Source organism: Mustela nigripes, chromosome 15, assembly GCF_022355385.1.
Source record: "Mustela nigripes isolate SB6536 chromosome 15, MUSNIG.SB6536, whole genome shotgun sequence".
Taxonomy (NCBI): Eukaryota; Metazoa; Chordata; class Mammalia; order Carnivora; family Mustelidae; genus Mustela; species Mustela nigripes.
The window spans coordinates 80,158,578-80,176,783 of NC_081571.1; the positions used below are offsets into that span (position 1 = coordinate 80,158,578).

The 18,206-nt window shown below is 42.1% G+C and overlaps 1 protein-coding gene across 1 annotated transcript in view; it reads right to left on the bottom strand.

Annotated features, from left to right (window-relative positions):
• Positions 1–491: 491 nt before the first annotated feature.
• NALF1 (NALCN channel auxiliary factor 1) overlaps positions 492–18,206 on the bottom strand; it is a 610,879-nt gene continuing 593,164 nt past the window's right edge. The window contains exon 5 of the mRNA XM_059377798.1: positions 492–781. Coding sequence (XP_059233781.1) covers positions 492–781 — 290 coding nt within the window. The remainder of the gene's footprint in view (positions 782–18,206) is intronic.

The window sequence follows — 18,206 nt, forward strand, 5'->3', positions numbered from 1 at the left end:
GGGGGGTTTTTTATGTGTATTTTTTGTTGTTTTCTTTTTTTTGTCTTTTTTATCTTTTATGATTTTTTTTGTTGTTGTTGTTGTATTTTGCTACACCGTGAGGTCATAGCGATCATTCCTCTAATAGAAACGGACAGGACAGAGACAGAACTACCGGATGGACACACACGATGACTAGAAATAGAGAGAGAGACGGTGGAGACTTAGTTGACCTCTGAGCAACCATCCCCGAAAATAAATCCTGTATTAACAAGTGCAAAAATCAACGAACGAATGAACCCGAACCAAGGGAAAGCAACTGAAACCTCCGAACATGGAAACACAGTGTATAAAATGGTGTGAGAAATCGAAGTCACTGGGCAGCCTTTCCGTCGGTAAAAAGCCGCGTGGGCGTCCCCGTCCGGGTGCGGGCCCGGCAGCGCCGGGTCGGCGGGGCGCCGCGGCGTCCGGCGGCGGCGGCGGGGGCGGGGCGGGGCGGGGGCGGGGCGCGGCTACTCGTCGCGCGGCGAGGGCCCGGGCAGTGCGTGCGCGCCGCCGCAGCCGGGCGCCGTGCCGTTGTGCGCCGCGGAGGCCGCCAGCACGGTGTGCAGCAGCACGAGCACGAGCACGCACAGCCTCAGTCTGCCGGCGCCCGCCCTGCCCGCCGCCGACGCCGCGAGCGACGTCCTGTGCCGGGGGCTGCCGGGGCCCCGCGTCCCTGGCGGGGGCTGGCTCGGGCGCTCCTCTCTCCGGACGTCGCAGCACGCGGGGTCCTCGGCGCTGAGAAAGGTTTCGTAGAGCCCTGGGGGGACGAAGACAGGGGCCCGGTTAGAAGCGAGCCGGGGCCGCGGGGAGGCGCTCCCCGTCCGGACGGGCCGCCGCGGGGACGGCGCGGCCCCGGCTTCCGGCGCGCGCGCCGCGGGGCGTTCGGCGCAGGGGAGCGAGGGCGGGACCGCCCGGAGGCCGCCTCCGCCGTGCCCTCGGGCCCGCGCGCGCACGCTCCTCCCCGTGCCCTCTGGGACTCTGGAGGCCGCGCCCGGGGGCGTGCTGGGCCCTCGCGAGCCTAGGACGGAAGCTTCCTGAGGGCGGAGCGCAGAACCCGAGGTTCCGGGCCGGCGAGGGCGCGCCGCGTGCCTCGTCCTCCCCGCGAGTGAGAGGACGCGAGGCAGCGCCCGGAGGAGCGGCCGCTGCTCCCGCTAAGCCGGAGCGCACGGATGACCGTTCCGGGACCCGCCTGTCCCCGCCACTTCCTCGCCCTGCGGGGGCTGTCCTGGGGGCCCTGCCGGGGCTGTCCTGGGGGCCCTGCCGGGGTCTCCTGGGGGCCCTGCCGGGGCTGTCCTGGGGCAGCGCGCAGAGCCCCCCAAGCATCCCCAGGGGGACCCCTTCCTCTGGACTCGCTCTGCAAATACTGCCCTTATTCTTGTGTTCGGATCCGACCCCCGGATACCTATCTTGCGCCTGGGCCGCCGTGGGCAGAGGGTCCTCGGCGTTTGTTTCCGACCTCCCCTCCAGGCTGCCTTCCTGTGCAAGTCTGCCTCGTGCTCTCCCCTCCTCAAGGAATCTCTTCTCTCCCCCCTTCTCCTTTCCCCTGTTCCTCTACAGTAAGACGTTGCTCTTACTTTTAAATGGCTTAATGGATATTTTAGAAATGTTCAGAGAGATGAGAAGAATAGCACACCTTCTCTCTCTCTTTCCAGTCTTGCTCTTGCTCTATTATATACATGTTAAGTAGCTACAGAAACCAGCCTGTCCCTTTTTTAAACTTGACTGCAACATTTTCTCAAGAGTGCTACCATCAGGTTTCTACACAGATTTCACTATGCTATCCTTAAGCTTGAAGCTTTCAAAGCGAGGAGAGAGTAGTTATAAGGATTCAATAAGATTTTGTAGGTAAAGAGCTTGGCTTAGTGCCAAGTGTAGACAATCAATTTGAAAAGTTTTGGCTACTGTTAATAATAATAGCTACTAATACTGTCTCCTTGCATCCATCTACATAGTAACAATCTAAAATACCTTTCCTGTCTCTTCAGACTCCTCCCGGAACACGGGATACTGGTCCCCACTGCCCCAGGCGCTTTCTCTTCCTGGAATTTTTCCCATCGACTCATGGACTTCACTCTCACCTATGCTTCTGGTTCAGCTCCCCTGACAACCCCTTGTGAAGTCTAACTCTGGGGCTGCTCGTGCCTTCTGTGTACCTCTTCAACGGAGCAATTGTTATCTGTCCTTTTCAGCACAATTGTTAATTTTAGGTCCGTTTCCTTATTCACCTGTCACTTTAAATGCAAGAACTATGTATTTTGGCTTTCTGTTCCCAATATGTAGTAGAATGCTTGAACAAAATAGATCCTTAACAAGCATTTATTACACAAATACACTCAATATATATTTGTTTAAAAAAAAGAGACTCTATTAAATAAGATATTATACACTGCAATCTTCAGTTTCTTTTAAAGAAATGACCAAGATATCCTTATAATGATGCTTACAATATTCATTTCTTCTTAGGCATTCAAAGGTAAACTTCACCTTCTCCTAGATAGAATATGGAAAAAAAACTGAATTAATGAGGTCTGCAGCTCCGACATTTTTAACGTACGATATTTTCTTTTTTCATATACGATATCTCACTAGTAGACTAATCATTTATCGAAGTTTACGTTTTCCAAAATTATATTATATGAAGAGAATTTATAGGTAAGATTAGAAATCTAAAGGTCAATTAGATAACATTTTAGAATGCTAATAATGAGAATATATTTAACAATTTCTTCCAAATAAGAAGCTCTTCCAAACCCGCTCAGAAGCTACTTTGCTGATTTGTAACTAAAGTCATTTTAGAAAGAATAAGGCAGTTCATTCAGGCCAATAAATGTACTCTTCTTCCCAACTGATAAAATTCATCCTGTTTCTTTTCCCCTCGTCCATCCTTTTAATAACAATTTTTTTCAGAGTTACACATGCGTATATATTAATAATCAAATAATTCCACAAGCTCTTTCTTTAAAGATGCCTCCTCCTCCCCCATCCCCAGTTGTTCCCTTTCAGAGGCAAATACTCAAACCTCTTTTTGCTGTTTCTGTATTTAGCTACATTTCTGTAAATAACATGTTAGATGCTTGTCTTGATTTTTTTCTCACCTTTCGTCTTTAAAGACACCCCCCTCCTTCCCCAGGACAAGTGGGAACATAATCGGGAATAATATTCATTCTTCAGCGCATACGCACCCCCCGCCTGGGGGTTCAACAAAGCTCCCTTCATTAGGACGTTACAGAAACAATCCTTAACTCAGACATGCAGGAAACTTGAGTTCTCTGTGACTTACGGCTCTGGTTTTCCTAGAGGTAACCACTATCTTGCAATTTCCTATGTACTTACTACTTCAAACCTCAAATACTTCCCAGTTGTTTCAGCAGAATAGGGTGCTCAATCAGATTTATCCCCTAGAGTCTTATTCTCATCTGGACCTGTTGCTCTGATGCCTAGACGCCAGCTACCAGCCGGACAGCCTCAGGGAACGCCCTCGTGGGGGATTCTTTGGCTTCTGTCCGTGGGTTTGCTATCTACATCCTTTCTGGACTTGGTGGACCATGGCATCTAGGATCTTCCTAAGGAAAAGCTCATGGGAACAAATTTCCAAGATGCTGCCTGCTTAAAAGTGTGTTTATTCTACCTTGTATCTAATTGTTTGGCTGAGCATAGAATTCTAGTTCAGAAATTCTTATCCTTCAAATTTCCAAGCATGACTCCCATCTTCAGAGGTTGGGGCCCTGGGACCTGTCCTTTCATTCTCTTATCTCATCTCTCTTACTTTATGCCATTTCATCTCTGCTCTACTTTCAGGAGGATTCGGTGAGCTTTATTGTGTAATGATTTTATTGAGTTTTTTTTTTTTTTCTATCACATTTTAATTTCCGAGAGCTCTTTTATGTACTCTGAATGTTGGGTTTTTCTTTTCTTTTCTTTTTTTTTGTTTTGAACTGACTGGTCTCATTGCACAGTTGCACTGTATCCTCTTATCGCTGAGATATTCGGAGCACTTTTATTTTCACGTTTGATTTCCTCCCTTCATGGCCCTGTTTTCTCCAAGCCATTTTTTTCTTTGTTTGTTGCTCTCTTTTTTTTTTTTTTTTTTTTTTTTAAGTGGGAAGGCTGTGCATTCTTGATTGAATTGCATTGCAATCTGGACACCTATGCTGGAGAAGGGGACCCATCTGAACTGTTTAAAATGGAGACACTTGTGCATTTCTTCCCTTTACGTCGGTCAGATTTGCCAAAACACATCCGGAGTTTTCTGTCCAGAAGAGCAAAGGCTGTGCTGTCAGTTTTCTGAGAACCAAATGGGAGAAGACCACAGGGATGAGGGAATCTCCATCCAGCATGCACACATTCATGTAACCCACATTTTGGTTCCCTCACTACCTCTCCTGGTGGCACCCAACCCAACAATTTTCTCCAACTATCTCCAAAAAAATCATCCTCCCTGCATAAAGACATGGGCAGTAGTCCTTCTCTGGGATGAAGGAGAGCAACAGCTGGGTTGGGAAGGGCAGGCATGGGCTGTGGACATCTGATGGCTTCTAAACAGATTTGCACTTTCCACCTTATGCTCTCGCTGCTGCTGCTTCCACAGTATCTACTGCCCTGAGTCCCTGTGTCTGGAGCATCTGGGATGTGAATCTGGTTTGCTGGGTTCCCCCTGCTGTGTCAGCAAAGATTTCAATAAACCCTTTACTGTGCACCAGTTTTTGTTTCTGAGAGTTTTGGTTTGTTGTCTCCTTATCCAGTCTTCATTTCTTTTGGATTTATGCCTAAAAATGATTTCTTTCCTTTTGGGTTTGCCTAGAAAACATTACTACACGTTTCTCCATCCTGTTCTGCTCTGTTCCATCTCTGATTCAGTCCCCAGCTGGGAATGCTGCTGACAGATGGAAACCGTCTCTGGGCACCTGGGCAGCTGGCTCCAATCATCAGAGCATCAGTGAAGGGCTATCCCAGGTCCAGGTCCAGGCCCTCTGCTGAATCCTCCCCTTCCCTGACCCTGGCACAGGTGCACACGGGTCGACAGCCTGCCCACCGATTTGCTTCCTGGGAGGCCTACCCAGAGCAGCTAACTCTTTCCGCACCATTCAAGGGACTGTAAAAACTGGTCTCCAAATGAAAATAAATCACTTTTCAAGCAATCATCTCATTGCACAGATGTATAAGCTATTGGGATTTCAAAAGGAAAAAGGAAACTTTCAGTGAATGAAATGTTCTGATACATTTTGCTTAAAAAATGTTCTATTTGCAATCTAATAAATCACTAGTTGCCATTTGACATTTAATAATATAATAATGGCAATTATTATTCTATCTTATAGTGCAACCTCATGGAGATTTTTTTGAAAATTAAATAATATGCATAAATTGCTTAGAACAGTGCCTGGTAGATAGTAAAATCTCACACATTAATTATTATTCCTACTGTAACTTGGGACAAATAGTGGAATCAGAATTTATTATGAGGAAAAACTTTGAATAACATCCAATCCAAATTCTTTTTCTGTTTCCAAGTCATATGGAAAAACCTTACTTTTCATAGTTCAGAGCAATTACTTCTAGCATAATCATTATAAATATTATCTAAGTACAGGAAAACCAAATAGTCTAAGGAAATCCTTAAAACAATCACATGATAATATTTAAATACAGTCCTTCATTAGCTCAGTAATTTACCTTTTACCGTCATAGATGAGACTAATTTTTTCAGATATCTGAATGAGTGTATACTTACTATTTTTCTGAATGCAAAAGTTTAAAAAACAGTAAAGTAAAAAGAAGGGGGAAATCACCCCAAATCTGACTTCGTTAGGATGAAAAAAGAAGCAAGAAGAAACTGCTGGAATTTGTTTCCCCAACTTTTTTATTAATACAGACACCCATATATACACACAGAATATGTAATTTCTAGACTTCACATGGAAAATTCTACTCTACGTGTGTGACTGTACTTCACAACTTTATTCTTTATTTGATTTTTTAGTAATAATTCTAGATGTGTATATATTACTGAGATTACATATGTAACATACATATAATATACATGTATATTCTATATATACTATTATATTCAAGATTTACTAACCAAAAATAATTTATATGGCATGGAATCTATAAAACTTTCCAGATACAAGTGCTTTCTTTAAGGTAATTTGCATAATTTTACAGTTTCTTTCATGGCTATTAATCTGTCAAAGTTGTTTTGGGTCAGGTTTGATCATTCTTATTTCTCTAAAAATAGCCTTTTTATTAAGAGTTTTACATTTATTCATGTAGAGTTACACATACTTGAAGACTAGTTTTCTAATCCTCTCCTTCATTTTAATAATACTTTATTTCATCTTTTTATTTGGTCCCTAGTAATATTTGCAAGTTTTATTACTTTTTTGCCCACTTTGCTTTGCATTATCAAGGATACAGTTCTTAAAGATTGGTATGTTCTGCTTGTTAATGCATCAATTTCTTAATTATCTTCATCTTTTGTCGAATTTTCTTTTATTATTCCCCTTCTAACTGTATTGATTGAATGTCACTTTACTCATTTAAATTCGTGTTTTTCCTTAATAAGTTAGTTATTGCTCTGAATTTCCATCTGAGAATGCTTCAGTCAGTTCTCTTATGTTTTAACGTGCAGTGATTTTGCATATTCTGTAATTGCAATATACATTTTCCTTTTATATCTAAATGACTTAAAGGAGTGTATTGTGGCTTCTAAAAAATGTCACTGATGCATTTTCAAAATGATTTTTGTCACTAATTTCAAGTTTTATTTACCTTAATTTCATAAATGTAGTCTTTAAAAAGTTGATTTTCTCTAATTGTTTTTTTATGGTTTTTCTTCTTGTATTGTAAAATTATTATCTAATTATTTTTTGCAAGTATTAACATTGGTAACAATGCTTAGTCTTTATGTTTATATATTTTTTCCTATTCATAATGTCATCAACTGAGATACGTGTCTTCTACAACCATTTCTGATGATTCTGATTTATACATTTGACTATTAAATCAGTAGGTACAGAAAATGAATAATTCTTCACATTTTTCACTAGACCTTTAGTCTTAATCAAGGAAACATGATACTCTTTGTTCTTACAAAGTACATATATATACTTTTTTTTGGTGAAGTTCTATTGTTTTTGTTCCTGTCGTGGTTTTCAGCATGTTTTGTCTGGTATTAATGTAAACTCCATGCATATTAGCACAATCATCTGATATATCTTTGTCCATTATTTTAATATTTTTGTTCTCTTTATATTTTCTCTGTACTGTGTTCTACATATAAGAATTTCACAATGATCAAAAAGGAGAGTATAACCCATTTACATTTATTGTACATTTATTACATTTATTGTAGTGCTTGATCTTACCTTTAACATCCTATAGTTGCATTTCCAAACATTTAAAAATGTTTCTTTACTACTCACTTTGTTTTCTTTCTTTGTGTGAACATATTTAAATGTTATTTTTTCATGATTTGTTGAATGCTTGCTCTTGTTAATTCTATTAGACCTTGGCTTTTAAAACACCACACACAGGTGAACCTATATTTGTCTAATTACTAGGATCACTGGTAAGGAAATTAACAAAAATTTTTTTTCCTTCAACCACTCATTCTTTTATCATTTTTTGGCTACCATCAGATGTTTTAAACCCAGTTATTGTCAAATTGCTCATATTTTATATCATGTCTCTTATTAATTATTAATGCTTGCATAATGCTTTACATTGATCTCATTCCGGGATGATGGGTTTGCAATGAAGAGAAATGCATAGGAGCTAATTTAAGTGAAAAAATGAAAAGAACGAGAATAGGTGTTGGGAGTAATATTGGAAAAATTCAAGCCTTTTCCTTGAAATATAAGGCACACCAGGTACCATGAAGAATAAATCACAAGACTGGCCATCAGAAAGTGACATACCCTCCACCTGGTACAGATGAGCACTGTGATCTCAATTTCCTGCTGCCCAGCTCCCTGGACAGGCAGGCTGGGCTGCCGTTTCATGCCCAGGGCACACGGGACTTCATCATTTTGTTCTTTCCATTCAATACCATCAGGTTGTGACACAGTCCTGGAGAGGCAAATCTGTGTGACTCGTTCTGCTCATCCCCACTGGTCTAACCAACCACAAGCTAGAGGGAGATTCCTGCAGAACGGACACAGCTATGGACATTGTCCACTCTTCTGAAAGACACATGTAACATCAGTGGTCAAATATGGTCATTTCCCCCTGGAGCTTGTAGGATACTTCTTTCATTCTCAAAATTCAGAAATGTTGGGAATTGAATCTCATTTTTTTAATTTTGCCAGTTGGGAAGAATCTCTTTAACTGGCCAAATGAGAGTGTCCTGCGGCTCAGGAAAGATATTTCCTATTATTTCTTTGATTGTTTCTTTCCTCACTTTTATGTTTCACAATTTTTCAATGGATCACATTCCCTGTCAATCATTTCTACACTGTTCATCTCGTTGGACCTCGTCCCTACGTCATCATTTCTACACTATTCATCTCCTCGGACCTTGTCCCTACGTCATCGTTTCTACACTGTTCATCTCCTCGGACCTCGTCCCTACGTTCTTCACGTCCATCACCTTTGCTCATTCCTACTTCTGGACGGTTGATACTGCACATCTATAATGTATTTGCAAATTTTCTCTGTTGCTCTGTGATATTTTCTCTTTTTAACCTAAACCCAGTGTCACAGTTGCCTGCTTCCCAGCCAAATTCCCTTTTCACTCTTCTCTCCCTGTTCTAAAGGTTATGTGTGTTCTTGAATTTTATTGAGTACATGCTGTCTGAAATTACCCTAACAGTAAGTTTTCTTATATATGTGGTACATCATTCTGCTTCTCAAACTCTGTCTTCCTTATTTCATGTAAAGTATATATTAGTTAGATTCCATATTTCATTTTCTGTGTGTTTAAAGTGAATCAAGTCCCCCAAAGAGATAATGTTAAAGACCTTGAACCTAGTACCAGAGAATGTGACCTGATCTGGAAAGAGGGTCTTAAGAGACATAGTCAAGATGAGGTCATCATGGGATACCTAATTCAATATGATCTAAGTCCACATACTGAAAATAATGAAAAAGAAGAAGAAATTGGACACAGTGACAGGCATGGAAAGAGGGAAGACTGCAAATGGATGCAGGGAGAAGGTCATGTGAAGATGTGATGCACCCACAAGCCGAAGAGGATGCAAGATGGCTGGTAAACCCCCAGAAGCTAGGAGACAAGTGTGGAACAGACGCTCCCTCACATCCCTCAGGAGGAATCAACCCTACCAACACCCAGAAGTGGGAGACATTTTTCTTACAACATCCATAGGAAATAATATTCTGTATACTTATTTTTGAACAGACATGTGTTTCCATTTGTCTCCAAAACAGCCATAGTGACTTTGTTATGTATTTGGTTTGACATCGCACTCTCCCAAGGATGCTGTTACAAGTGCAGTAAGGGATCCGGTGCTCTGGGTAACCTTCCCAAGTTAGTTCTGTTTGCCCAAACCTTCTCTCAGTCTGCCTTGACACTAGATGACAACCCACCCCTCCTCCTGGGCTGCATTTCAGAAGAAGCCCAAGCCTGGTCCTGAGGGCCCCGCACAGCTGTGGAGAATATTTCTGGTCCACACTGACTTCAGGAAATCCAGTAGAATGTTTGCCAGCTGTCTCTCTGAACTCATTCTTGTCTATGAGCCACTTTCCTCCACATAAGGAGTGCTGGAATCACAGAGCTCCACGTTTTACCTCCAACGGTGCTCACTCTTTCTCCTGAGAGGGAAGAATTGCAAGGAAGTCCCCTGTATGCTCGAATCCGATTTCTATTCCTTTTAAGGAAATGGCTCAGGTTCTTGCACATGGATGGCCCCTCTCTGATGACCTAGATTTCAGGTCCCTTTGGTTACTTCACTGGAGTCGGAAGTGGGACAGTCAGATGTTTCTGTTTACTTTGCCACTTACTGTCTGCTCCTTTCCCCTCCTTAATAGCAATTGTTAAAAATACTAAAGGATAAGACAGGATGATAACCTTTACTTATACCCACCTAGGAGAGTTTAAATGGAATGGATTTTCATAATAAAAATAAATATTTTGAAAATAAATGGGCAACAATGGCAATGAGAAAATCATTACATGAGTATGAAAGTAAAACTACTTAAACAACATCAAAACTATAAAATGGAAAGCAAACTGTTACCTTTCTCTTCAATCCTAATCCTCTTCTCCAAGGTAAACACTTTTGATGGATTGTTTCTGGTTTTTGCTTATTTATTTTATCTACTTATTTTTTTGGTTAGGAACGATTATCTTCATGACTTTATATAACAAATTGCCTCATCTATTTCTTAATCTAGTGATGTTAGACCCGCTAAGGAGCCCGCTGCAGTTCTGTCCTCCGTTATTGACCCCTAAATGCGGCCAATCATTGTTTTCTTTTCCAAAACTACATTTTCCCCTGGGTTTATGTTATATATATATATTAATTCTGAATATTGAAAGTAAGAAAAAAGTACATCCTGAGAATTCATTAATCTCATTTCATTACAATATTATCCAAGATCACTTAAACATTAGGCAAAGCAGATTCTCACTTTGTATGCTTCATCAATTCATAAAGATCATGGAAGTTTTAGATAGCTTTCTCTGTGGCCCAGGATTCTCTTGTACACTTTTCCCAAGGTTCTCATTGTCTTGAATTTTTCATAGAATCAGAAAAAAATGTTTCCCTTCTTTCCTGTCTCACTGACGCATCCAGGCTCATAATCATTCCAGTTTCAGTGTCTTAATAGGAAAAGGCTATTTTTGTTGTACAGATATTTTATGCTTGATTTTTCATTATATCACCACCGCGAGATCCTACGGTATCCTCTTTCTTAGTCTACTCTTTTGTTTCACTAAAGTAGAACTTCAAGTTATGTTCCACGTGGGATGTGTAGAAGGTAAACTTTCAAGAGCATCTGTGTTTAATTTAAACAAATAAACTTCATTCTCACATTCAAAAGACAGTTTGTCAGGTATATTTCCTAGTTCACAATCTCGTTGGTTCTAATAACTTTGGAGACATCCATTGGCTGTATCTCAGAGTCCGGTGTTGAGGGGGAAGCTCTAGTTGTGTGAGTTTCCTGTTGATGGAGTAAGAACTCACCACACATTCAGCTGGGAAACTAGAGCCCTTTATCTACTTACACTTCTGTGGGTCAGAAGTCTAGCAGGGCTGACAGGTTTCTCTGGCCTGTGTTCACAAACCAAAATCAAGTTGTTGGCAGGGCTGAGTTCTTTTCTAGGGATTCCCAGGGAGAATTCACTTCTAAGGCCATTTGGTGTGTTGGCAGAATTTGGTTCTCTCTGCTTATAGGGCTTGGGTCCTGCTGTCCTCACACACTGTTGGCAGAGCAACTCTCAGCATCCAGAAGCTGTCTGTCTCCACTTCTTGGTTGACGGCCCCATTGTCTGCCTTCAAAACCAGTGATGACCTGCGGAGTCCTCTCATTCTCTCCTACCTCTCCTTTTGCTTCATCTCTCTTGCCTCTAACACTGTGTCTCTGGCCAACTGTCTGCCTTCTTCTGTGGTTTTCAGGGCTCAGTAGTCAGAAATAGGCCCACCCAGATGGTCCAGGAGGAACATCCCCCCAAGGTCCCAAACCTCAATCTTTTCTGCAAAATCTCTTTGGCCATGCAATGCGTTTACACATTCTGAGGATTAGGTCATGGGCGTCTATTTATTTATTTATTTATTTATTTATTTATTTATTTATTTATTTTGAGGGGGGAATTACTCTGCCTACCAATCTGCCCTCTGATTTCTGAAGAGTCACATCCATGCCACATGCAAACCACATCCCAAGATTCCAAATGTCTGCTCCCAATACAGCATCACATCAAAGTGTGGAAACCTCTAAATCGTAGTTCCAAATCCCTGAATCTCCTGATCCAAATCACCTAAATCAGGTATGGTTGGGACTCTGGGCATAATCAGAGGGACAATATCCTGGGACAAAATCCCTCTCCATCTATGGAAAATGCAGAAAGCAAATGATCTGCCCCCAGCATCCAATGGTGAGATAGGCACAGGCTAGGACTTAGAGACACCCTGCTTCAGAAAGGAAGACAATAGAAGACGACAAACCAAATGAGGTTTGTGGTCCAGCGGCACAAACTCCACATATTTTCTGGCCTCGGGAATTATCCTGTGTGGTTCTCAGCTTCCTTTTTGGGCTCAGAGCTCTGCCCTCCAGCTCATCCTTCCTCTTTTATGATGAACAACACGTGTCTGCAGCTGAGCACTCTCATTAGCGTGTCTGAGGGCGTCCAACACCCTTTCTGCCTTTCATCCTGCCTCTGTCCCTGCCAGCGCAGGCTGGAAGTGTTTTCACGGACATGAATTCTCAGTAACTGTGTAAGACTCCTACCTGTGTCCCAAGGACTCACTCCATCAGACAAGGAGCGCCTCCACAGAGCTTTCCTAGATGATCCCTTTGTTGTTTTTGGCCCCCGCTCAGGTGGCTGAGAGGCTCTATGAGTCACACCTCATCACACCTCTTACCTCTCCATACTCCGACCGTTCAGACTTTCTGAGGTGTTGGCCTTGGTTGTGCCGCTCTACCCTCTGCTCTGTTCTGCTTTCTCCAGAGCATGCTTTCTTGACAGGACTTTTTTTTTTTTTTTTTTTTTTTTTTTTTTTTTTTAATCTTTTGCCATCGTGGAACATGAAGATTCTCCCAAATAATCAAATTCTGGATTTGTCTTGTCTAACAGCTCTTTCAATTATCTCTCTCCTTTTGCATTCTATTTTAAGTAGCAAGAAAAGACCAGGCTAGAGCTGAAACACTTTGCTGGGAAATCTCTTCAGTTCTAGAGCCAAACCCATCACTTTCAAGCTCTGCCTTCCGTGCTTCTGTAGGACCCAGTTCTGCCAAGCTTCTTGATGCCAGGTAACATGTTTCTAGTTTCCCTTAACACCCTCCTCATTTCCCGCTGAGCCCTGGCCGGTGGTGTTTGATGCCACATTTCTACCAACATCCTGTTCCAGGCAATCTGGGATTTTCGTTATCACTATTCCAAGTTCCCCCACTGTCTGGTTCCAAACTCATGCCCACCTTTCCTGGTTACGCAGCCCCAGGTTTCCAGTACCAAGATGTGGATTTGCTTTCTATTGCTGCTGTAAGAGATGGCCGTAGACAAAGTAGCTTAAAATGACATCCATTTATCACCTCCCGTTTCTGTAGGTCCGAAGCCTTGGCTACTGTGACGGGTTCCCCACTCCGGGTTTCACGAGCCTAAAATCAAGGTGTTGGCCTTGACTATCCAGGACATTAGCAAAACTCACTCTCCTGTGGTCGTGGTAGTGAGATCCCTGTTTTCCTGCTGGATGTTGACTAGAGATTCTGCTTCTAGAGGTGACCTGCCTCCCTGGCTGGTGGGTACTTTCCCCATCACAAAATTCAGCAACAGTGGCGGAAGCCCTGCCAACCCTCCTTTTCTCTGGTCCTCCTGATTCCTCTTTCTGGCCCGCAGTTCTCTCTTCTGTGATGACATTGGGCCCACTGGGATGACCAAGGACAGTCTTCCTACTTTAAGATGAGCCGGTTAGGGTTCATAATCCCACGGGCAGAGTGCTCTCTGCCTTGTAATGTCATGTGCCCACAGGCATACCACTGGGGGAGAAGACCAAGGAGACCCAAATCCTGCCTCCACACTGATATCAACATCCCTCTGGTTTCCCGGAGGGCTTGCTCTCCTCTGTGACACCTTTTTGGATATTGCATGTATCTGCCATATTCTAAAATCTCAAGAGGATATATTTGCCTGTCGTTTCCTTATGGCTGCTTCTGCCAGCCTTTCCATCGGAAACCACGGTTTTCTTCCATTCTGGAAGTCCTTGGCACATTGCTTTGAAAACCAGTCCCTACCCAACTCTCACTTTGTATTCTTTTTTGTTTGGTTTTGTTGTCTCCAAAAAGCTTATATTGTGTGGCTCCTAGCCCTTCCATATAATGTTTCTGTCTCTCATTGCCTTTGGTTTGCAGGTTTCTCTACGGAGCAGCATTTTCCTTGGTTGAATGAATGGGGACAAAAAGACAAACTGAGATTCCCTTTCTATCATTCCCAAAGGCATTGCTAAGAGGCTTCCTCACATCCCTCTCAGGAGCTCATTCAATGTCACCAGAAAGTAGATCCTTAGGTTTATGGTCAAACACCACCATGTCATGTGACGGAATGGGAAAACCAGTTGGCTCACGTGTCTGCTGAGAGCCTTCAGTCCATCAGATCACTTGTGGTCTCCGTGTTCTCCCAGTCATGGTACATCCTCAAAACCAGCCAAGATCAGCAGAGGGTCCTACTGGAAGAACCGTGTCCTTCCCTCTGTGGGCTCTCTTAGAGCCTGCTCTCGAAGCTTCCCCAATTCTGTCATCAAAGGTCTTAGCCTGCCTTTTCCCTTCTACAGAAAAAAAAATTTGCAAAGTCTCCATTTTAATAATGTCCCACTTTCTAAACAAAACAAATGGTTTTATTGCTCCTACAGATATATTTCATTTTATAGTTTTAGTTTTAATTTTAATTTCAATAAGATTTGGAGACAGATGGGAAGTAAAATTTTGGCTTCCGCCTGCCAGCTTAAACCAGAAGTCACACCCATGGTTTGCAATGGTTTACTCATTACCAAGATAATTTTTCGCCATCTTCTAAATCCTTAGTGTTGCAGAACATAGTGTTTCAATTTTAGTACTTCTTCACTTTATATTGACTAGAAGAATGATTTCACATGAATGCAATGTAGGATTTATTCAGAAATAACCTACAAAAACTACAAAATCAGCACCAGCATCCAAATTCTGTCCACATTTTTTAAGGTAAACATAATAAAAATAAGCCATCTCTTGAGAATTTGCTGCTTTTTCTAGGGTTCTTCTATAAAACAATATAAAATGACAGGTCAAGCTAAGAAATTTAGGACTCATAATGACCAAATCATAATAACCATCTACAGAAAATAATTAGAATGAGATTTATGAGTATCTGTATACTTAAAATTTTTATAATATCTTTTTTAAGCAGGGACACATTTTAGGTAATTAAGGTAGATACTTGAATAGTTTTTTCGAGGGGAGCAGTGGCAGGTGTATCAGATCAGTATGATGAACAAAATGCTAGCGTGGTCTTGCGTTTAATATTAATAAGCAATCTATTACTTTTCTTCCAGTTGACATTGTTGAGAATAATTATCATTCCTTTACAATCCTAGTGCTCTAAACACATAGCAGGTTGTTTATCCCCAAAGAACGATAAGTATTTGTTTGATTAGGGGAAGGAAGCAAGGAATATTGTACCTTGAATTGTAAGACAATGTTTCAGGGACATGAATATATTAGATGACAAAGCAGAAACACCTGCTTATATAAAAGCCATTCAGAGTTGAAAGTTGACTGTGCATTAGCCAGAATATAAATTGCTCTAAAAAACTGAAAATGGTCTAAATGAAATGAAAATCAAAAGCCCACGTTAAAATGGGCGAGATGTTCTACAAAGAATTCACTCATTTATTAAGGTCATAAGCTGAGTCGAGAAAGAAGTTGAGCATTTGAAATGTGTTGATAATGGGTCCTAAAGTTTTCCAGGACTGTACTAGAAAAACAAAGACTGTCTGCAGCCAGAGGGAATATAATCCAAACAGAAATCTAACACACGCTGTTACATATCACATTTCACACTGTTATTTTCCTGAAAATGGTTATGGAGACTTTTTCATTTCAAAAATTTATTCTAAGAAAATAGACAAGAAAAAAAAAGTGATGGACAAAAAAGATATATTCTCATCAAATGTGTCATTTCAATTTTCCACCCCTCCCCCAATGAATCCTTTGCTGGTCACCTTGAAGGAGACGTGAGAGGATGGGGTGGAGGAGAACCCTAAGGATTCCTGGAGAAGTCGGCACGCGATGATGTGGCTGATGGCGTCTCCACAAAGCACCAAAAGAAGGCAGGGTTCAGGGATGTGGGCACTTTTGGGACAGAAAGACTAATGTTCCTCTTTATTTTAATAAGTTACAAAGTACCAGGGACTCAAGTGGAGCTTACAAGAGTTAGCAGAGAAAGGAATAAAAATCCCAACTCCTTCTCTTTCTTCACCATGAACCAGCACCGCTAGGAGATGCTTCTGTGGTCCGACGGCTCTCACAGATGGGAAGAGTGTTGGAGGAACTTCACGAAGCGCATTTCAGAAATCCAGAGAAATTCGTGTAAGTGTGTCATACTACTTCCCATCCCAGGGGGATGTGAAATGTTGGCGCCCTCTCCTAAATGTTTCTGTGACTTCGTGCTTAGCACTAGCTAGTTCAGCAGCATTGCCCGAGAACTCCCATGCAGAAGACCATATGGTCCTTGAAAAGAACATTACCTGTTGCGCTCTGCTTCTATTTGTTATTTTTTCCCTCTGTGACATGGCACTGTGGGCTCGCTGATTATAAATCAGTTTCATTGTTTAGTGCATATCCCAGAGTCCTTTTTTAATTTGGAAATCCTTGGAAACTATGAGTCTGCAAAGGAAATACCCTTGTGAAAGGAAACTCTATATAAATAATTCTGTGGCTGCGGTATCTCAAACCCTGAGTTGTAATTGAAGAGACAGTTTTGCTAATGCTTTGATCCGTCAGTGTTTTTAGAGTACGAACAACATTTCCTGCTTTTCTTTCTGAAAAGAAAACCAGACTTTCTCTGTAATCACAGAGCACATAGAGAACTCTCCTGACGTCTGTGTACACTCATGTGTGCGCAGACACACATTAATGGCTTCAAGGCAGGGAAACACCCCATTAGTAGACCCTGACTTCAAAAATAGGCTTTCTTTTCAAGGAGAGAGGGGAAAATTATTTTCCTAATTTGATGTACCAGTTTTTGAAACATTAAATGTGAAGAAAAACAGTTGTGACTTCAGTCAAAATGTCTTTACCCAAAACAAATGCTGAAACCTAAATTGGTAACGCTCTGACTCTGAAGGAAAACGAATCTACGAGACCAGCTTGTGGACCAGATGAGAAAATCGGTCTCAGTATTTTAGAGTCGACATTACGTTCAACAAGAAGAATATTGACTGGAAATATTGGCCACCTTTATTTGTCTGATTTTGAGCTGAACCGATTTCTTGTAGTTTCTACATTTGAAGTAAGCCATTCAGAGGAAAATGCGGTCATATAAGAACAATTTTTCAAAGAGGAATTACAGACACGTTGGAAGCAATCACACTGTTGGCAGGTAGGTGGGAGTTGGCGGACAGAGTATGGGTCCATTTGAAGATGATATCACTCATGGTCAGAAGGCACACTTCCATGAAAAACAAAGTTATATCTTCTCTTCACACATATTTTCCGCCGAGGGAGAGTCTGGCACGCCACTTGCCAGAGGGAATGTCTTAGGCAGCAGCACGTTAATTGTTTATTTCCTTAGTTAGAATGCCAGGTAGAGCGGCATAATCATGATTCCTTTCACCCAGTGACATTTTGAATTATTTCTGTTTTGCTTTCTGATTGTCATTGGTTTAGGTCTGCCATTGAAAAAAAGACTCAAGTTTTAACAAAATGCAAAGGAGCCTGACAATGGTTGCTAATTAGCCAAAAAATAAGTTTAAAGTGATTGAGATAAAACACCCGAGAATCATTCTTCTCCTTCTTCACCTTCTCCTCTTTCTCCACCTGCTCCTCCTCCTCCTCCACCTTCTTTTTTTTTTTTTTAAAGATTTTTATTTATTTATCAGAGGGGGGGGGGGAGAAAGCGAGCACAGGCAGACAGAACAGCAGGCAGAGGCAGAGGGAGAAGCAGGCTCCCCGCTGAGCAAGGAGCCCGATGTGGGACTCGATCCCAGGACGCTGGGATCATAACCTGAGCCGAAGGCAGCTGCCCAACCAACTGAGCCACCCAGGCGTCCCCTCCACCTTCTTGATATATGACAGGATTTAACACTCAGTTGCCATTCTTCTTTGAGAGACCAAGAAAATGGGTTTCGTAGAAGACCTATTACACTGGGAAGATAGGGAGACTAGTAGGGATGTGTTTTGAAGCAAATGTCTCTCAGAGGCAACAGAATATAAACTGATGTGTGGAGAAGGTCAGCCCCCCGCGTCCCCTCTGCTGGACATCTGCGCTGTTTGACATGTCAGCCGTCCCACCCCATGTGGGTGAAACAGCATTC